Here is a 15,948-nt window from a genome sequence, read left to right as displayed (position 1 = left end):
GCAGGCAGCTGGGTGACCTTGGGCTGGCCACAGCACTGATAAAGCTGTTCTGACCGAGCAGGAATATCAGGGCTCTCTCAGCCTCACCACCCTCACAGGGTGCCTGTTGTGGGGAAAGGAAAGGGAAGGTGATTATAAGCCACTTTGAGGCTCCTTCGGGTAGAGAAAAGTGGTATATAAGAACCAACTCTTCTTCTTCTTCTTCTTCTTCTTCTTCTTCTTCTTCTTCTTCTTCTTCTTCTACTACTACTACTACTACTACTACTACTACTACTACTACTACTACTACTACTACTACTACTACTACTGGGCAAAGGAAGGCAGCATGATATAACCTGATCTCATCAGATCTCAGAAGCTAAATAGGGTCGGCGAATCCTTCAATAGGAGGCCACCAAGGAAGACAAAGGCCATGTTTCTCCTTTGTCCTGCAAGCCACTTCCTGGGGTCACCATAGAATCATAGAGTTGGAAGGGGCCATACAGGCCATCTAGTCCAACCCCCTGCTCAATGCAAGATCAGCCCAAATCATCCTGAAGCATCCAAGAAAAGTGTGCATCCAACCTTTGCTTGAAGACTGCCAGTGAGGGGTAGCTCACCACCTCCTTAGGCAGCCTATTACACTGCTGAACTACTCTGACTGTGAAAAACTTTTTCCTGATATCTAGCCTATATCGTTGTACTTGAAGCTTAAACCCATTACTGTGTGTCCTCTCCTCTGCAGCCAACAGAAACAGCATCTTGCCCTCCTCCAAGTGACAACCTTTCAAATACTTAAAGAGGGCTATCATGTCCCCTCTCAACCTCCTTTTCTCCAGGCTGAACATTCCCAAGTCCCTCAACCTATCTTCATAGGGCTTGGTCCCTTGGCCCCAGATCATCCTCGTCGCTCTCCTCTGTACCCTTTCAATTTTTATCTACGTCCTTCTTGAAGTGAAACTGGCTTTGATTTGACAGTGCTTTACACATGCATAAACCTTACTGAGTAGTCTTAAGTAGGACCCCATGTAGACCTGCTGCTGATGACACAGCTGGCTGTCCTTCGCATGTACAAATGAATCCTACCAACAGATGCTATTTTTTTTAAACTCCTGAGGGAAAAGCGTGTTTGAGGTAACCGTTAAAACAATGGGTTTATTTTAAAGCCCTACTTGTTTAGACACTTCATGTGGCTTAGAATGCAGAAATAGAAACCAAAGCTTGGTAGGATCCAGTCCCTTCATCCGTGATTGCCACATCTTGGATTGGGAAAACTGGGTGGCATTTCATTCACACTTCTGTGATCATTTTCTGTGCCTGACAAGTCAGAGGATGTTATGATGCTATGAGTCATACCCCAGTCGATTTTAGAGCACAAAACTAGAGTATATATACCGGGGCATGTGTGGCACATTGACAGAATCACAAGAGAGGCTGCAGTGTTTTGAGGAACAGAAGCCAAGGGAAAAATGAAGCATTTCTTACTCTTGATCGGGCTCTGTGGAGCTCTGTCATGGGCCTTGCCCATCCTCCCACAAAGTGAAGCCACAGCAGAAGAAGTGCAGCTTGCCCAGGTAAGGTACAATAACAGAGGTATTAAGCAGAAGGGGAACAGACTTACTGGGAATAGTTAGGCAGTCATTAAACGTATGCGCAGAGTGGTAAGGCAGCCGTCTGAAAGATTTGCCCATGAGGCTGGGAGTTCAATCCCAGCAGCTGGCTCAAGGTTGACTCAGCCTTCCATCCTTCCGAGGTCGGTAAAATGAGTACCCAGCTTGGTGGGGAGTAAATGGTAATGACTGGGGAAGGCACTGGCAAACCACCCCGTATTGAGTCTGCCAAGAAAACGCTAAAGGGCGTCACCTCGAGGGTCAGACATGACTCGGTGCTTGCACAGGGGATACCTTTACCTTTACCTTAAACATGTGCTAACTGACCCTAGTGTGATCCGGAGGACAGAAAGAGGGGGTTTAGGCTCAAACGTTGCTCCAGTGTAAGTTGGTATGTTTTGTAGAGGTGACATAACTTTTTCCCTTTGGGAAATCTGTGCACATGAAGCTGCCTTATACTGAATCAGGTTGATGGTCCATTGCTTATTTTGACCAGGAGTAGCCCTCCAGGTTCTCAGAGCAAAGGTTTTCCCCCATTACTTACTGCCTCTTGCTTTTGACCAGAGAGGTTGGGAATGGAAAACAAAGAAGGGAAGGGAAACAAGCTAGGACCTGTATAACAAGCCAGGAACCAAAGAGGGTGAGAAATGTGAAAATTGCTATCGTAAAAATATATTAAAACATGTTTTATTGCACAGTGCTAAACTAGGCCAATTAAAAACAATACATTAAAATTGCAGTACAAGAAATTCAAAACCCCTGTGGGTCATGCATGCAGTACCCAAAAATATGCCACAGACAACAAAACAACCTTAACATAACGATCGGATGTGTTTTGATCCAATTGGGTCGTCTTCAGAGGCCTGAAGAAGATACCATTGGATTGACATGCATCAGGTTGCCACGTTGGGAATTGAACCGGGGACTGTCTGCATGCTTACCAAGTAGGTGGGATAGTTTTATGTACTTTAGAAATTGGTTAGCACGACTATTTGTATCTTGTTTTTCAGTTGTAGTTCAAAGGGACCCATAGTCATAGAAACTAGAGTTGGAAACAATTATGAACAACAAAGTCAACAGAAAATAGAATTAGAATAAGCTATGATCTAGCATCATTTATTTATTTATTTGTTTGTTTGTTTGTTTGTTTGTTTATATACCGCCCTCCCCGAAGACTCAGGGCGGTTTACAGAAAACTGAAACTATACATAGAACTATACATACAATAACAATAACATTCATATTATTAACTGATACAACCGGTAATAGCATAACATAAACAACAGTAAATCAGAAAGGTCCAGGGATCTTAGTGGGTTTCTGGAGGGGAGGGATGGGGGTGCCGGGCCCCTGCAGATGTTGGTTGGTTATGCCTGGCCTCAACCAATTGCCTGGTGGAAGAGCTCCCTGTTGCAGGCCCTGTGGAACTGTTTTAGTTCCGTCAGGGCCCTGATCTCCTCTGGGAGCTCGTTCCACCAGGTGGGGGCCAGGACAGAGAAGGCTCTGGTCCTAGTCGAGGCCAGGCAAACCTCTTTAGGGCCAGGAACCATTAGCTGGTTGGTGGCGGCAGAGCATAAAGCTCTTTTGGGGGCATAGGCAGGGAAATAATTCAAACTCACCATATTTCACATAAAGACAACAGTAATGGTGCATTTGCCTAGCATCTAGATCAGGGGTAGTCAAACTGCGGCCCTCCAGATGTCCATGGACTACAATTCCCAGGAGCCCCCTGCCAGCGAATGCTGGCAGGGGGCTCCTGGGAATTGTAGTCCATGGACATCTGGAGGGCCGCAGTTTGACTACCCCTGATCTAGATGGTCTAGCTATCTAGTATCTAGATAGTTATCTGACAGAAATGCTGATTTTATGAACTTAGGCAGATGGTGAGGGGGTGGGTAGGAAGGGATGTGCCAGTGTTTGTCTCTTGTGGCCCAACCTTGCGTAATTAGGGAATTGCTGATCATCACTGTGGGATGGTAGGTGAATTTCCTCCAGGCCAGATGGATTCTCAAGATTTTTGGTGTGTGTGTGGGGGAGGGAATCACTTGGGCATGAAATTGGGGTCACTGTACGTGGGCAGGTAGTTGTGAGTTCCTGCATTATGCAGGGCGTTGGACTAGATGACCCTGGAGGTCCTTTCCGACACTATAATTCTGTCTAAAGGGTAACTAACGTCATTCGAAATCTAAGTGCTGAGAGAGGTTGATCTACAAATATCCAAAATTATGATTGTTATCATCATCAACAACAACATTATTCATTTTATTTGTTACCTGCCCTTTCTCTTCAAACTCAGGGTACATGATAATAACAAAAAAATACACAATAATAAAATACATAAATGCATACAATAAATAATTAAAAATCTAAAACATTTAATGGATAGCCTTTTGCATAGAAGTCATATTGACAACAAAGGCAGAAAAATAAAAAGCAGGGTTTTTAAATTGCCTGTGAAATAATGGCCAAAGCAATCAAATGTATCTGTTCTTCCCCTCAGAAATACCTCAACAGCTATTACCCTGAACCGGAAGGAACGCCTGTCATTCGTAACAAACCGAACATAATTGATGCCGACAAACTGCGACAAATGCAGGAATTCTTTGGGCTGAAAGTGACAGGCAAACTAGACTCAAGCACTTTGGAGGAAATGAAGGCCCCCCGATGTGGGGTACCTGATATAGCAGGATTCAGAACCTTTCCGCTGTCTCCAAAATGGGCAAAGAAAGACCTAACATACAGGTAAGACAATAGAATCAGAATCCAGGAGCACCTTTAAGACCAACAAAAATATATTCAAGTCGTGAGCTTTCGAATGCAAGCACTATTAGTCAGACTAAGAACTGACCATCATAACAGTAGGAATATATAAACAAAAGTTAATCCTGTTACATTAGTAAAGTACAGGTAAGAGTTCAATATACCCTTGAGTTTCAAGTGCCGAAATAAATGCTGCAGTAGTTCCAGCTGCTTTTAGAAGCTGAACCATATGTTTGAGGCCAACCAAAACCAGCAACATCTACGGGGCCTCCTCCCTCCCTCCCAAGAATCCATACCCGTTCTGAACCATGGACCTGTTGACCTGTTGTCTGAATAGAATGATACCTTCAGTTGCTAGTGTTATTGTTATTCTTGTTGTAGTCTGTTTATATAACATATAAATTATATAAATTATATAATATATATAATTTATATAGGTAATTATATCTTATATATACGAAGTTCCATGTACTGTTTTTCCATTCCATGTGAACTGCCCTGAACCTCAGGGGAGGGCGGTATACAAATATAAACAAACAAACAAATAAATAAATAATAGTGTAGTGTAGTGTAGTGTAGTGTAGTGTAGTGTAGTAAGAAAGCCGGCTTGGTGTAGTGGTCAGGAGTTTGATTCCCCGCTCCCCCACATGCAGCCAGCTGGGTGACCATGGGCACTGATAAAGCTGTTCTGACCAAGCAGTGATATCAGGGCTCTCTCAGCCTCACCTCCCTCACAGGGTATCTGTTGTGGGGAGAGGAAAGGGAAGGCAATTGCTGGCCACACCCCTTTGGGTAAAATAAGCATTCAGGCTGATTCTACCTCATTGTTCTTCTAAGCATCTTCAGAAAGCAGGATTTCCCCATTTTATTCTCCCAGGAAACCTGTCAAGCACATTTGCTGATGTGCAGGTAGGTATCCTGTGAGGAAAAAATGGGGAAATCCATATACCGTATATGCTTCCTGAAGATGCTTAGAATATGTCTGAATTTGGGCATCTTTGTACTACAACTGTGCTTGCTTTAGGATTCAGATCTTCTTGCATGAAACAAGCTGCTGGAAGATAACTAGGCTTGGTTCTGGGTTCTAGTTCTCTCAAAAGTTGCTGTTCCTTTCAGATGAAATATGCCTTTCCTTTACCATTTTCTATTTTAAAGTCTTCAGAATTACACACCAGACATGCCTCGTGCTGATGTAGAGGAGGCCATCAGGAAAGCTTGGAAAATGTGGAGTGATGTGACCCCTTTGACCTTCACCAATGGATCACAACATTCTGCAGATATATTAATCTCATTTGGTGCTAGAGGTAAGTCAGTCGGGAAAAAAACAAGCATTGGCGGGTTTACCTAAATTTATGGAGGGGAGAAGTTACAGATTTTTCTCCCTTTGATTTTTCAAGTACACAGCAAGAATCCTTTTGATCCTCCCTTTGATGGGCCCAATGGAGAGGTGGGTCATGCCTTTTCTCCAGCTCATGGTGGCCAGGTTCATTTGGATGAAGATGAAGACTGGACTAAAGATGCAAAAGGTACTTTAAAGTTTTTGGACTTTCCACATTCTGTTTCACATGTTTTTATGGTGGCTATTAAGCGGTAAACTCCCTTGACTGCAAAATATTAAGACACCACGAAGCAACAAGCTATAAAAATTCATATACATTCCTGGAGACACCCTATATTTTGACAAAAACCATTTTGGAATTGATTGTTTTCAGGCCTGATGTATCTATTGAACAATGGTCTGATTCAAGATAAGGCAGCTTCCTAGTTAGGGCTGTCCAGATGGTCATGGACTACAATTCCCACAAGCCCCTGCTAGTACATGCTGCGGGGCTAGAGATCTCCTAGGATTACAATTGATCTCCAGGCAACAGAGATCAATTCCCCTGTAGAAAATGGTTGCTTTGGAAGGTTGACACTAAGGCAGGCTTTTTCAACCAGGGTTTCATGAAACCCTGGAGTTTCTTGATAGCCCTGGAAGGGTTTCCCAAGTGGGTGTGAATTAATTACTTTCTTATATATTTTTAAATTATGTCAAGCATCTATCTATCTATCTGTCTGTCTGTCTGTCTGTCTGTCTGTCTGTCTGTCTGTCTGTCTGTCTATCTATCTATCTATCTATCTATCTATCTATCTATCTATCTATCTATCTATCTATCTATCTATCTATCTATCTATCTATCTATCTATCTATCTATCTATCTATCTATCTATCTATCTATCTATCTACCGCCCTCCCTGAAGGCTCAGGGCGGTTCACATAAAAGAGAAACAATACAGGTAATTTATTTTTACAATAATATAGTCATAACAACAATCAACATAGAACAGTAGAAAAATATAGACAACGTTAAATTGTAACTTTACAAAAAGCACATCTGATATTGTGCAGTAGACCAGGGGTAGTCAACCTGTGGTCCTCCAGATGTCCATGGACTAGAATTCCCATGAGCCCCTGCCAGCATTTGCTGGCAGGGGCTCATGGGAATTGTAGTCCATGGACATCTGGAGGACCACAGGTTGACTACCCCTGCAGTAGACTAATACAGAACGAAGTTTGAATCCAGTGGCACCATTAAGACCAACAAAGTTTTATTCCTGGTATAAGCCTCCTTGGGACTGCACACTTCTTCAGTCTAATGTGTGGCTTTTCACTGTCACACAGCCAAAGTAATTTCACCACTGATTGTATTTTTCCTGATCCATTTCAGGAGTCAACCTTTTCCACGTGGCGGCCCATGAGTTTGGCCACGCCCTCGGTCTCAGCCATACCCAAGTGAAGGAGGCTCTGATGTTTCCGAAATACATCCGTTCAGACCCCGCCAAGGTCAGGCTTCACCAGGATGACATTGAAGGCATTCAGTCCCTTTACGGTAAGTCCAGACAAAGTGTGGATGGGTTCCATTGAAGGACAGCTAAAAAGCCAAGCGTAGTGGCCATGATCAAGCACAGTAATTCCATTTAAGAGCACCACATTGGAAAAGATTTGAAATTTATGAATTGTGTATGATGTAAGGAACAAAAGAGTACATCAGAGAACCACCTAATGTAACCTGGCAGAGTGTTGCTTAGACCAGGGTCTCGTGAAACTCAAATGGGTAGAAGTTGAATTTATATATATATATTTTAAAAATGTTAACATTTATTGGGTGATATGACCATATGTGTTCATGTTGACCCATCCCTCCCAAAATGGCCAATGATGGGCCCGGAGCAGGTAGGAAGGATGTCAGGATTGACAGACTTGAAATCAAACAGCTTCTTAATGAAGAAAGAGTTTATTTCAGCAGATCTATCCAGGACGAAACAAAAGCAAATCTGATGTGACAATTCAAAAACGCAGTTCTTATTCCCCCCCAACTTTCCTGCCCAAACCAGATTCACACATATAAAGATATAATAGACCAGGGGTAGTCAAACTGCGGCCCTCCAGATGTCCATGGACCACATTTCCCAGAAGCCCCTGCCAGCGGATGCTGGAAGGCCGCAGTTTGACTACCCCTGTAATAGACAGTTAAGTCCAGGTGCCATCCGGGAAAGCATCCAACAAATGAAAAGATGCCTGCATTGGCCTTGGAGCGCCCAATGTTACTACTTCTATGACAGGGTAGTCAACCTGTGGTCCTCCAGATGTCCATGGACAACAATTCCCATGAGCCCCTGCCAGCGTTTGCTGGCAGGGGCTCATGGGAATTGTAGTCCATGGACATCTGGAGGACCACAGGTTGACTACCCCTGTTCTATGATAACAGCAGTTGTTACACTAATAAATGTATTTAAAGCGTTTTAAATCATGGCAGTAATCTGTGGATTCTGACAAAGGGGAGGGGCCTCAGGTGGGCGTGTCCACAGCTATGCTTCCCAACCATATTCTGCACAATCATACAAACTTCTGGGGTTCCTTGTAGCCTGAAGAATGTTTCAGGGATTTCTCAGTGGTGAAAAAGTTGAGAAAGGCTGAAAGATGGACCTTACATGTATCTTGCTGTGTATCCTCTAACAAATTTTCCAAGCTACATATTTTCAAATGCTGATTATTTCACAGCCGCTTTCTTTGTCTCTTTTTCCAGGAGGACCATCTGAAGATGCTGATGGTGGTGATCATCCATCAGGGTCTGGCTCATCAACAAACCCACCGCAACAGGCCACAGACTTGTGCAACCCTCACATATCTTTCGATGCTGTCACCAATCTCCGAGGAGAAACTCTCTTCTTTAAAGACAGGTAAATAAATCCAGATTTTCTCAAGGCATTAGTCCTGTGTATTTTTTTTAAAGCACCTTAAACCTATGGGAGCAACAGTCTTGACTCTGGGCATTCAAACACTTGCTAGTTTGGGTCACTTCATGTTCACTCCTGGCAATCAGGCAGCCAGGCTGTCTGGACGTTCACAAACATCTAGTTTGTGTCTGGATGTTCACAGCAGACTCCAGAAACCATTTCTGCACTGATGACAGGTCACTTGGTTATCAGATTCTGATCTTCTGCTTGAAAAAATTTGCTCCATTCCCAGCAAGGTATTTTTTTTTGGGGGGGGGGGGCGGGGGAGGTGGGCTGGGAAAATCAGAAGTGGACTTCCTCATGTTCCACTGGAAGTTGGGGTCCTGTGATCTACCATCCTGGAAACTTTCCCAGGTTTATTTAAACACAGCAAATGGGGCGGGGCTTGTTCAGAAACCCAGCAGATTTCCATTCTCTTCTCCTGGCCAACAAGCAGCCAGCTTGGGCAGCAGAGAATAGGAGGAGACTTCAGGGTTGGTCTATTCTAGAGCAAGAGTAGTCAACCTGTGATCTTCCAGATGTCAATTCCCATGAGCCCCTGCCGGCATTTGCTGTAGATTGCATGTTCCATTGTGATTCTTTCATCCCTCTAAAAGAAATAATAACTAGCAGGGAATGTACCCTGTTGAGTATCAGATGTGGCTTCAGACAGTAGAGAGCCAGTTTGGTGTAGTGGTTAGGAGTGTGGACTTCTAATCTGGCATGCCAGGTTCGATACTGCGGTCCCCCACATGCAACCAGCTGGGTGACCTTGGGCTCGCCACGGCACTGATAAAACTTTTCTGACCAAGCAGTGATATCAGAGCTCTCTCAGCCTCACCCACCCCACAGGGTGTCTGTTGTGGGGAGAGGAAAGGGAAGGCGACTGTAAGCCGCTTTGATCCTCCTTCGGGTAGGGAAAAGCGGCATATAAGAACCAACTCTTCTTCTTCTTCCTCAGTAGGCAGAAGTTGATTGTCTAGGAGTTTGGCCCAGTGCAGAATCTATGAGCTCACAGAAATACTTTCTCATCTAGGAGAAAAATGTGTTATCTATTACGTGCCTTTCAAATATAATCTTTGACCGGTGAGCATGAGGTTTATCATTCGTAATTAGCTGCTTTTATTGGTCAACTATATACCGGGAACTTTGCAGCGGATTTCTGAACAAGCCATCAAGTTGAATTTAGAGAACACCAAAACATGGAAACGATGTCATGCAAACACTTGGAAGTTAAGTTTCACGTTTCTTTCCAACTGAATTCCAGGGGATTGATTGGCTATTTTGACAAAGAATTATCATTGGCTGTATTTGGTTGTGTGACACAGTCTACTGATGTAACAGAATTGATTTTTGCTATATATTCCCTGTCATGTAAGGAGTTCATAGTCTGAGGAAGAGTGCTTGCACTCAAAAGCTCACGCCCTGAATAAATCTTTGTTGCTCTTAAAGGTGCCACTGGACTCTGATTTTATTGTGTTTCTTTCCCTCTTCAGCTTCATGTGGCGGAAAACTCCTGCACAAAGCAGCATTGAAAAAGATCCCATCTCTGCATTTTGGCCAGTTTTGGATGGGGGAATAGATGCTGCATATGAAGTTGAAAATAAAGACACATTATTTATTTTCAAAGGTAACTATTTTGAGTGTGCTAAGTATCTTTTGTTTTAACCTGGGGGCACTGAAATGTCTGAAGTTAGGGAGTGTGTCTGCAAGGAATGATATTACTGCTGTAGGATTTCATAGCTTGGGCCAGAGATCCTTCCCTGTTCAAGTTTCAGATTATCAATTTACATCTTGGAGACTATATTTCATCTGTTCCTCCCCCTCACCCCTCTGTTTCTGCCTCTTCCTTCTCTTGTTTAAAAGAATGCAGCCTCTCGAGATCAATTTTAACTCAATTTTAAACTGTTTTAAACCTCTGTTTTAAGATGTTATCATCTGTCCTGAGCCTTCAGGGAAGGGCAGAAAAGAAATCCAATAATAAATAAATAAACCCTGCCTTGGAGTTAGTATTACTGAAAATCAGTCTAGGTGTTCAAATTTAGGACAGCAGTGGTATCGCAGTCTCAAAGCTTCAGTCAGTGTTAGTAGTTTCAAAACCACTGGGGAAAAGAAATTAGGAAGGTTTTCTAAGGCAAACGACATTCAGAGGTGGTTTGCCATTGCCTGTCTCTCCTTAGTGACCCTGGTATATTTTTACTCCCATCCTGAACTCTCTGAGTTCTGCTGGGCCTGCAAAACAGAGCTCCTCTGCCAGGCATTTGTCTGAGGCCGGGTGGTGGCCCAGGGGCTAAGATCGGGCCTCTCTCCCCTGGGGACAGAGGCCAGTATTAGACTGACCCAGTTCCCTAGATGGTTCCATCCTATGCCCAATTATCCATCTGCTCCCTTTTGCCCATCCAGTGGGCCTGTGTGGGCACAGCTGTTATTTATTATATCAACATCATTGTGAGTAAGATTATGGGGGTTTTAATGGGGAATTTTAATGGTTTTAATGTATTGATTTGTATCTGAAATATTGTAAACCGCCGCAGGCCAGTTCTCTGAGAGGAGCAGTCATACAAATTGAATAAATAATAATCGAATTATAGAATCATAGAATCATAGAGTTGGAAGGGGCCATATAGTCCAACCCCCTGCTCAACGCAGGATCAGCCCTAAGCATCCTAAAGCATCCAAGAAAAGTGTGTATCCAACCTTTGCTTGAAGACTGCCAGTGAAGAAGAAGAAGAGTTGGTTCTTATATGCCGCTTTTCCCTACCCGAAGGAGGCTCAAAGCGGCTTACAGTCTCCTTCCCATTCCTCTCCCTAATAACAATCCAAATACTAAATACTGTCTAATAACAATCCAAATACTGTCCAGGGCCAACCCTGCTTGGCTTTTGAGATCTGACATAGTAAGACTAGCCTGGGCCAATGGGGATTACAGCAGGAATAAAAGAAGAAAACCATGGAGCTTGACACATCATTTTGGGGTGTGGCAGGAGGGGGAGACAAGAGGGTCACATTCCACTCGCATACATTCCTTTCCTTAGCAAACATTTCTGGTGGGCCTGAGCCCCTGCCTGTCCAGTCTCTGAATAAGTGGTTAGAGCCCAGGTCAGGCTGGACAGGCTGTTCAGCTCTCTTCCCTTCTAGGGACTCAGGGTACCATACGCTTCTCCTCTTCTATTTTATCCTTCTGCAAGGTAGATCAGTTTGAGAGAACCATTGTCCCAAAGTCACCCAGAGAGATTCATGGCTAAGTGGAGATTCAAACACAGGTATTCTTAGACCTACACAAATCCTTCAACTATCACATTACAAACATAAACAAAACATGGCCCTTATTATCACTGGGGAAAGACATGCAAATAGCTTTTTATGTGCACAGTGGTATGAAAGAGCTCTTCCAAAATCTCATTTTCTTGAACAGAAAAAATATCTTATTTATTCAGTTCGTTTGTACTCCTCCCCTTTCTCGACACTGGAGATCCAAAACAGCTTGAATTGTTCTCCTCTATGCACTGATGCTCTCTGCATAAACTCAAAATACAGAAGTGTCCATGTCCCTAATTTCTAAGAGTCAGCTTGGTGTAGTGGTTAGGAGGGCTGACTTCTAATTTGGTGAGCTGGGTTTGATTCCCTGCTCCTCCAGATGCAGCCAGCTGGATGACCTTGGACCAGTCACAGTCCTGATGGAGCTGTTTTCACAGAACAGTCCTTTCAGAGCTCTCCCATCCCCACCTACCTCACAGGATGTCTGTTGTGGGGAGAGGAAGGGAAGGCAATTGTCAGCCCTTTGAGACTCCTTTGGGTTGAGAAAAAGGAGGTATAAAAACAAACTCTTCTTCTAATTTTCTCCTGATTTTTTTTCTATCTTAAAAAAACAAACAGGAGAGAAGTACTGGGCTTCCAAAGGAAATATTTTACAGCCAGGTTACCCAAAGAGCATCCATGCACTGGGCTTCCCCCGCAGTGTTAAGAAGATTGATGCCGCTGTTTATGATAAGAGCACAAAGAAAACATTCTTCTTTTCAAACGACAAGTACTGGAGGTGAGTGGAAATTCTTTGCCCGATGCTGGATAGACCCGGAAGCCTTTTTACTAGCTTGTAGCTGAAGCAGAAAGAGCCTCTTGTGGCGCAGAGTGGTAAGGCAGCCGTCTGAAAGCTTTGCCCATGAGGCTGGGAGTTCAATCCCAGCAGCTGGCTCAAGGTTGACTCAGCCTTCCATCCTTCCGAGGTCGGTAAAATGAGTACCCAGCTTGCTGGGGGGTAAACGGTAATGACTGGGGAAGGCACTGGCAAACCACCCCGTATTGAGTCTGCCATGAAAACGCTGGAGGGCGTCACCCCAAGGGTCAGACATGACTCGGTGCTTGCACAGGGGATACCTTTACCTTTAACTGAAGCAGAGGAACCTGTATCAGTCAGTAGGTTCAAGCTCACCACCAAGTCCCTTGTGTAAGTCACTGGGACTAAATGCCACTGAGCTGACCTGAGACTAAACAGGAATGGGGAAGATTCAAAAACAGCAAGTGACAAGTCTCCAAAAGGCAGGATATTAAAAAAAAAAAGATGTGGTCACGCATACAAGGCATTGCTCAAATGGACAATTAGCCTAGTTTGGGGCATTATGATAGAGCAGGTGTTTGCTCCTGTTGAGAATAAGCAGGTCTTCTGTACGGATAAAGCACAGGAGAGAAGACGCAGACGTTGGCACTGAAGCCAGTTTTGTGCAAATCCCGCTCCTTAATTTAGTCCTGTGGTTTTTAAAAGGATTGTTTTAATTTTTATTGTTTTTATCTGTCTTGGGCCTCAGAGGAGTGCTCAAACACATCTCAAACAAACAAGCAAGTGAACAAATAAATATGCTAGTTTTGCATAAATCCACTCCTTCACTTTGCTTGGAATTCACAGTTTCCCGGCGCTCCCTGATACATTTAAAAGTGTGGGGCAATGCTGACACCTACAGTTAGTGCGCAGTCTTCTCAGCTGTGCTGATTTCCAGCCCGTTTCTTTCTTTAGATACGATGAAACCAGGAATTATATGGAGAGGACCTATCCCCGAAAAATAGCAGCTGACTTCCCTGGGATTGACTCAACAGTGGATGCTGCTTTACAGCATAATGGTAAGTGGAAGGAAGTCCTTATAGATCTGCATTTTTAAAAGATCTTTAGTGACTGGCAGCATCTACAGGATAAGGATTCTCAGTTGCCCTGTCATTCAAACTGACAACAGAGCATGTTTGATGGGAACTCTACACACATTTTCTTTCATCAATTAATAGTTTCATTGTATTCTTCCCCCACCATATCACTGAGGAGCATTTGATGGCTTTTTATACATTGGTAATGCTGTTGTACTATTGTTATGGTGATCGGTTGGCACGCTCTACTATTTTTAATGAAATCTTAGGTTCCATTTTTTAAAGATTATGTTACCCTTTTTGATGTGGAGCTATCATTGGAAAGGTGTGCCCTTTTTATCTCTGCAATCCAATCAGCTAGATACTTCCTGGTTGTTGTTTTTAAATGGCATAGGAAAACGGTAACTGTGAGATGCTGATGGACAGACAATGGCACCAGTAGAGACAGGGATATGTGTGTGTGTTGACACATTTGAGATTTCTTTCCTAAGCCATTACCTCTGAGTAATTTCGATGAATGTGGGCATCTATGTATTCTTTTGAGGAAGCTGCTCAGTTACTTACTAGACATTTCCCTGCTCGACATGTTAAATCTTGTGCCTCCTTGTAACACAGACAAAATTAGGTCAAAGAATGGAAGAAGAGTAGGGAGAACACTGTATGCTTGGAATGGAAAGCCAGCCCTGCCCTTCGATTCACCATCTTGTCTCTTCTTGATATTCTTTTAGGACTTTTCTATCTCTTCAGTGGCTCAAAGCAATATGAGTTTGACAGCAAAAGAAGAACAGTTGTTAGCATAAAGAAAAGCAACTCCTGGCTGGGCTGCCAGTGACCACAGAAGAAAATGCAGCAGCGATGAACCAGCGAAAATCCGCAGCAAGCCTCACTTCTTACAGGCATTAGTCAATTCAGCCCATTGTGTTCTTGAGTCTTTCAATGAACTACTGTTGATGCACTTTAAGGCAAGGGAAATTTTAAACTGAGCACCTATTTGCAATATTTATTTTTTAGAAGATTATTTATTTGTTATATTGTGTGTTGGTGATTAATAAAGTAACTTATGTTTCTGTATTTAATGGCCTTTGGTCGTTTAAAAAAAAAAATGCAAACCAAATTGTGCTGTGGTAGAAATCAGTGAAAGCTGAAATTCTTCCATTTCCCCTCATCACGACCCTGAGCGAAATGAGCAAAAGACTCTCAACTTCTGGACTATTCCTGCACAACTGCAAACCTTTGCATTGGTGTTCTTAAATAACTGAAGTTTGTAAAACTTTCCACAGAACTTTTTGCCTCCCCAGGAATAGATCCAAATTCCATGCCCTGTGCCCTGTGTCTTCAGAATCCCCCCTGCTTTGGATTGAAACTCATAATTTTATTTATTTATTATTTGACTTCTAAACCGCCACTCTAGTCGTGGGCCTAGTCTGCACACAATAGATAATGCATTTTCAATGCACTTTAGAAGTAGATTTTCCTGTTCTGCACTCGAAAATCCAGCTGCCAAAGCACACTGAAAGTGCATTATCCTTTGTGTGCAGACTAGGCCCTGGCCAGCTCATGGCGGTTTACATTAAAAACAACCACGTTAAAACTAACCTCAGGTGATATTTGCCCAGGAGGGAACTGGTATCAGAAAAAAAAGAAGGGGGGGACCCAGTCTTGTTACCCCGGAACTGGAATCTCTTCCAGCTTCTTCCAGTGAGGAAGTTCCAATTTTGAATGTTGTTTCCCACTGCACTTTTGTGTCAGTGTCACGTGATATCCCCCCTTAGGTTGTCCCCTGAGCCAATACACTAATTTTTAAAGGCATAATGTTGATTGCATTACAACACAATTTTCCCCATTATAATACAGCATTATAACATTGGGACAAAATGAGCAGTGAGCTTTCATTTAGCTTTCTCTGTGCAATTACCCATCTACAGTGTTCCTTTCCATTTTTAGGGGCTGGTGGGTAGGTTTTGATGATTGTATTGTATTGTATTGTATTGTATTTCTTCCCCTATACCACCCAGTGTGTGTTTTTTACAATGTTCTAACATTACTGCTTATGCCAAAAAAGGAGGTTCTATCACTGACATGGCAATACAGCTGCACAACCCCTTTTCACAAGGGGAGGGTTAGATCTGAATTTTAAAAAAAATCCCCCAAACAAATGCCCTTTTGAGGAAGGGGTGCTGCAAATGTGGAGCATCAGCAGGGGATTCAGCTT

The 15,948-nt window shown here is 43.3% G+C and overlaps 1 protein-coding gene across 1 annotated transcript; it reads left to right on the top strand.

Annotated features, from left to right (window-relative positions):
- Positions 1-1,414: 1,414 nt before the first annotated feature.
- Positions 1,415-14,740, top strand: LOC143840611 (stromelysin-1-like). The gene is made up of 10 exons (XM_077344217.1): positions 1,415-1,553; positions 4,090-4,331; positions 5,505-5,653; positions 5,747-5,875; positions 7,058-7,219; positions 8,417-8,570; positions 10,103-10,236; positions 12,483-12,642; positions 13,615-13,718; positions 14,465-14,740. The coding sequence occupies exons 1-10, from the start codon at positions 1,449-1,451 to the stop codon at positions 14,566-14,568; spliced, it is 1,443 nt and encodes a 480-aa protein (XP_077200332.1). The 5' UTR covers positions 1,415-1,448; the 3' UTR covers positions 14,569-14,740.
- Positions 14,741-15,948: the final 1,208 nt, after the last annotated feature.

Source organism: Paroedura picta, chromosome 6 (genome assembly GCF_049243985.1).
Source record: "Paroedura picta isolate Pp20150507F chromosome 6, Ppicta_v3.0, whole genome shotgun sequence".
Lineage (NCBI taxonomy): Eukaryota > Metazoa > Chordata > Lepidosauria > Squamata > Gekkonidae > Paroedura > Paroedura picta.
This window is presented reverse-complemented; position numbering and strand designations above follow the sequence as displayed.

Bases quoted from the DNA above. Each gene is read 5' to 3' on its own strand.
- LOC143840611 (XM_077344217.1), top strand. From the start codon at position 1,449: ATGAAGCATTTCTTACTCTTGATCGGGCTCTGTGGAGCTCTGTCATGG. The intron at 4,332-5,504 runs GTAAGACAATAG...TCTATTTTAAAG, and splicing joins AAGAAAGACCTAACATACAG to TCTTCAGAATTACACACCAG. The intron at 10,237-12,482 runs GTAACTATTTTG...AAAAACAAACAG, and splicing joins CACATTATTTATTTTCAAAG to GAGAGAAGTACTGGGCTTCC.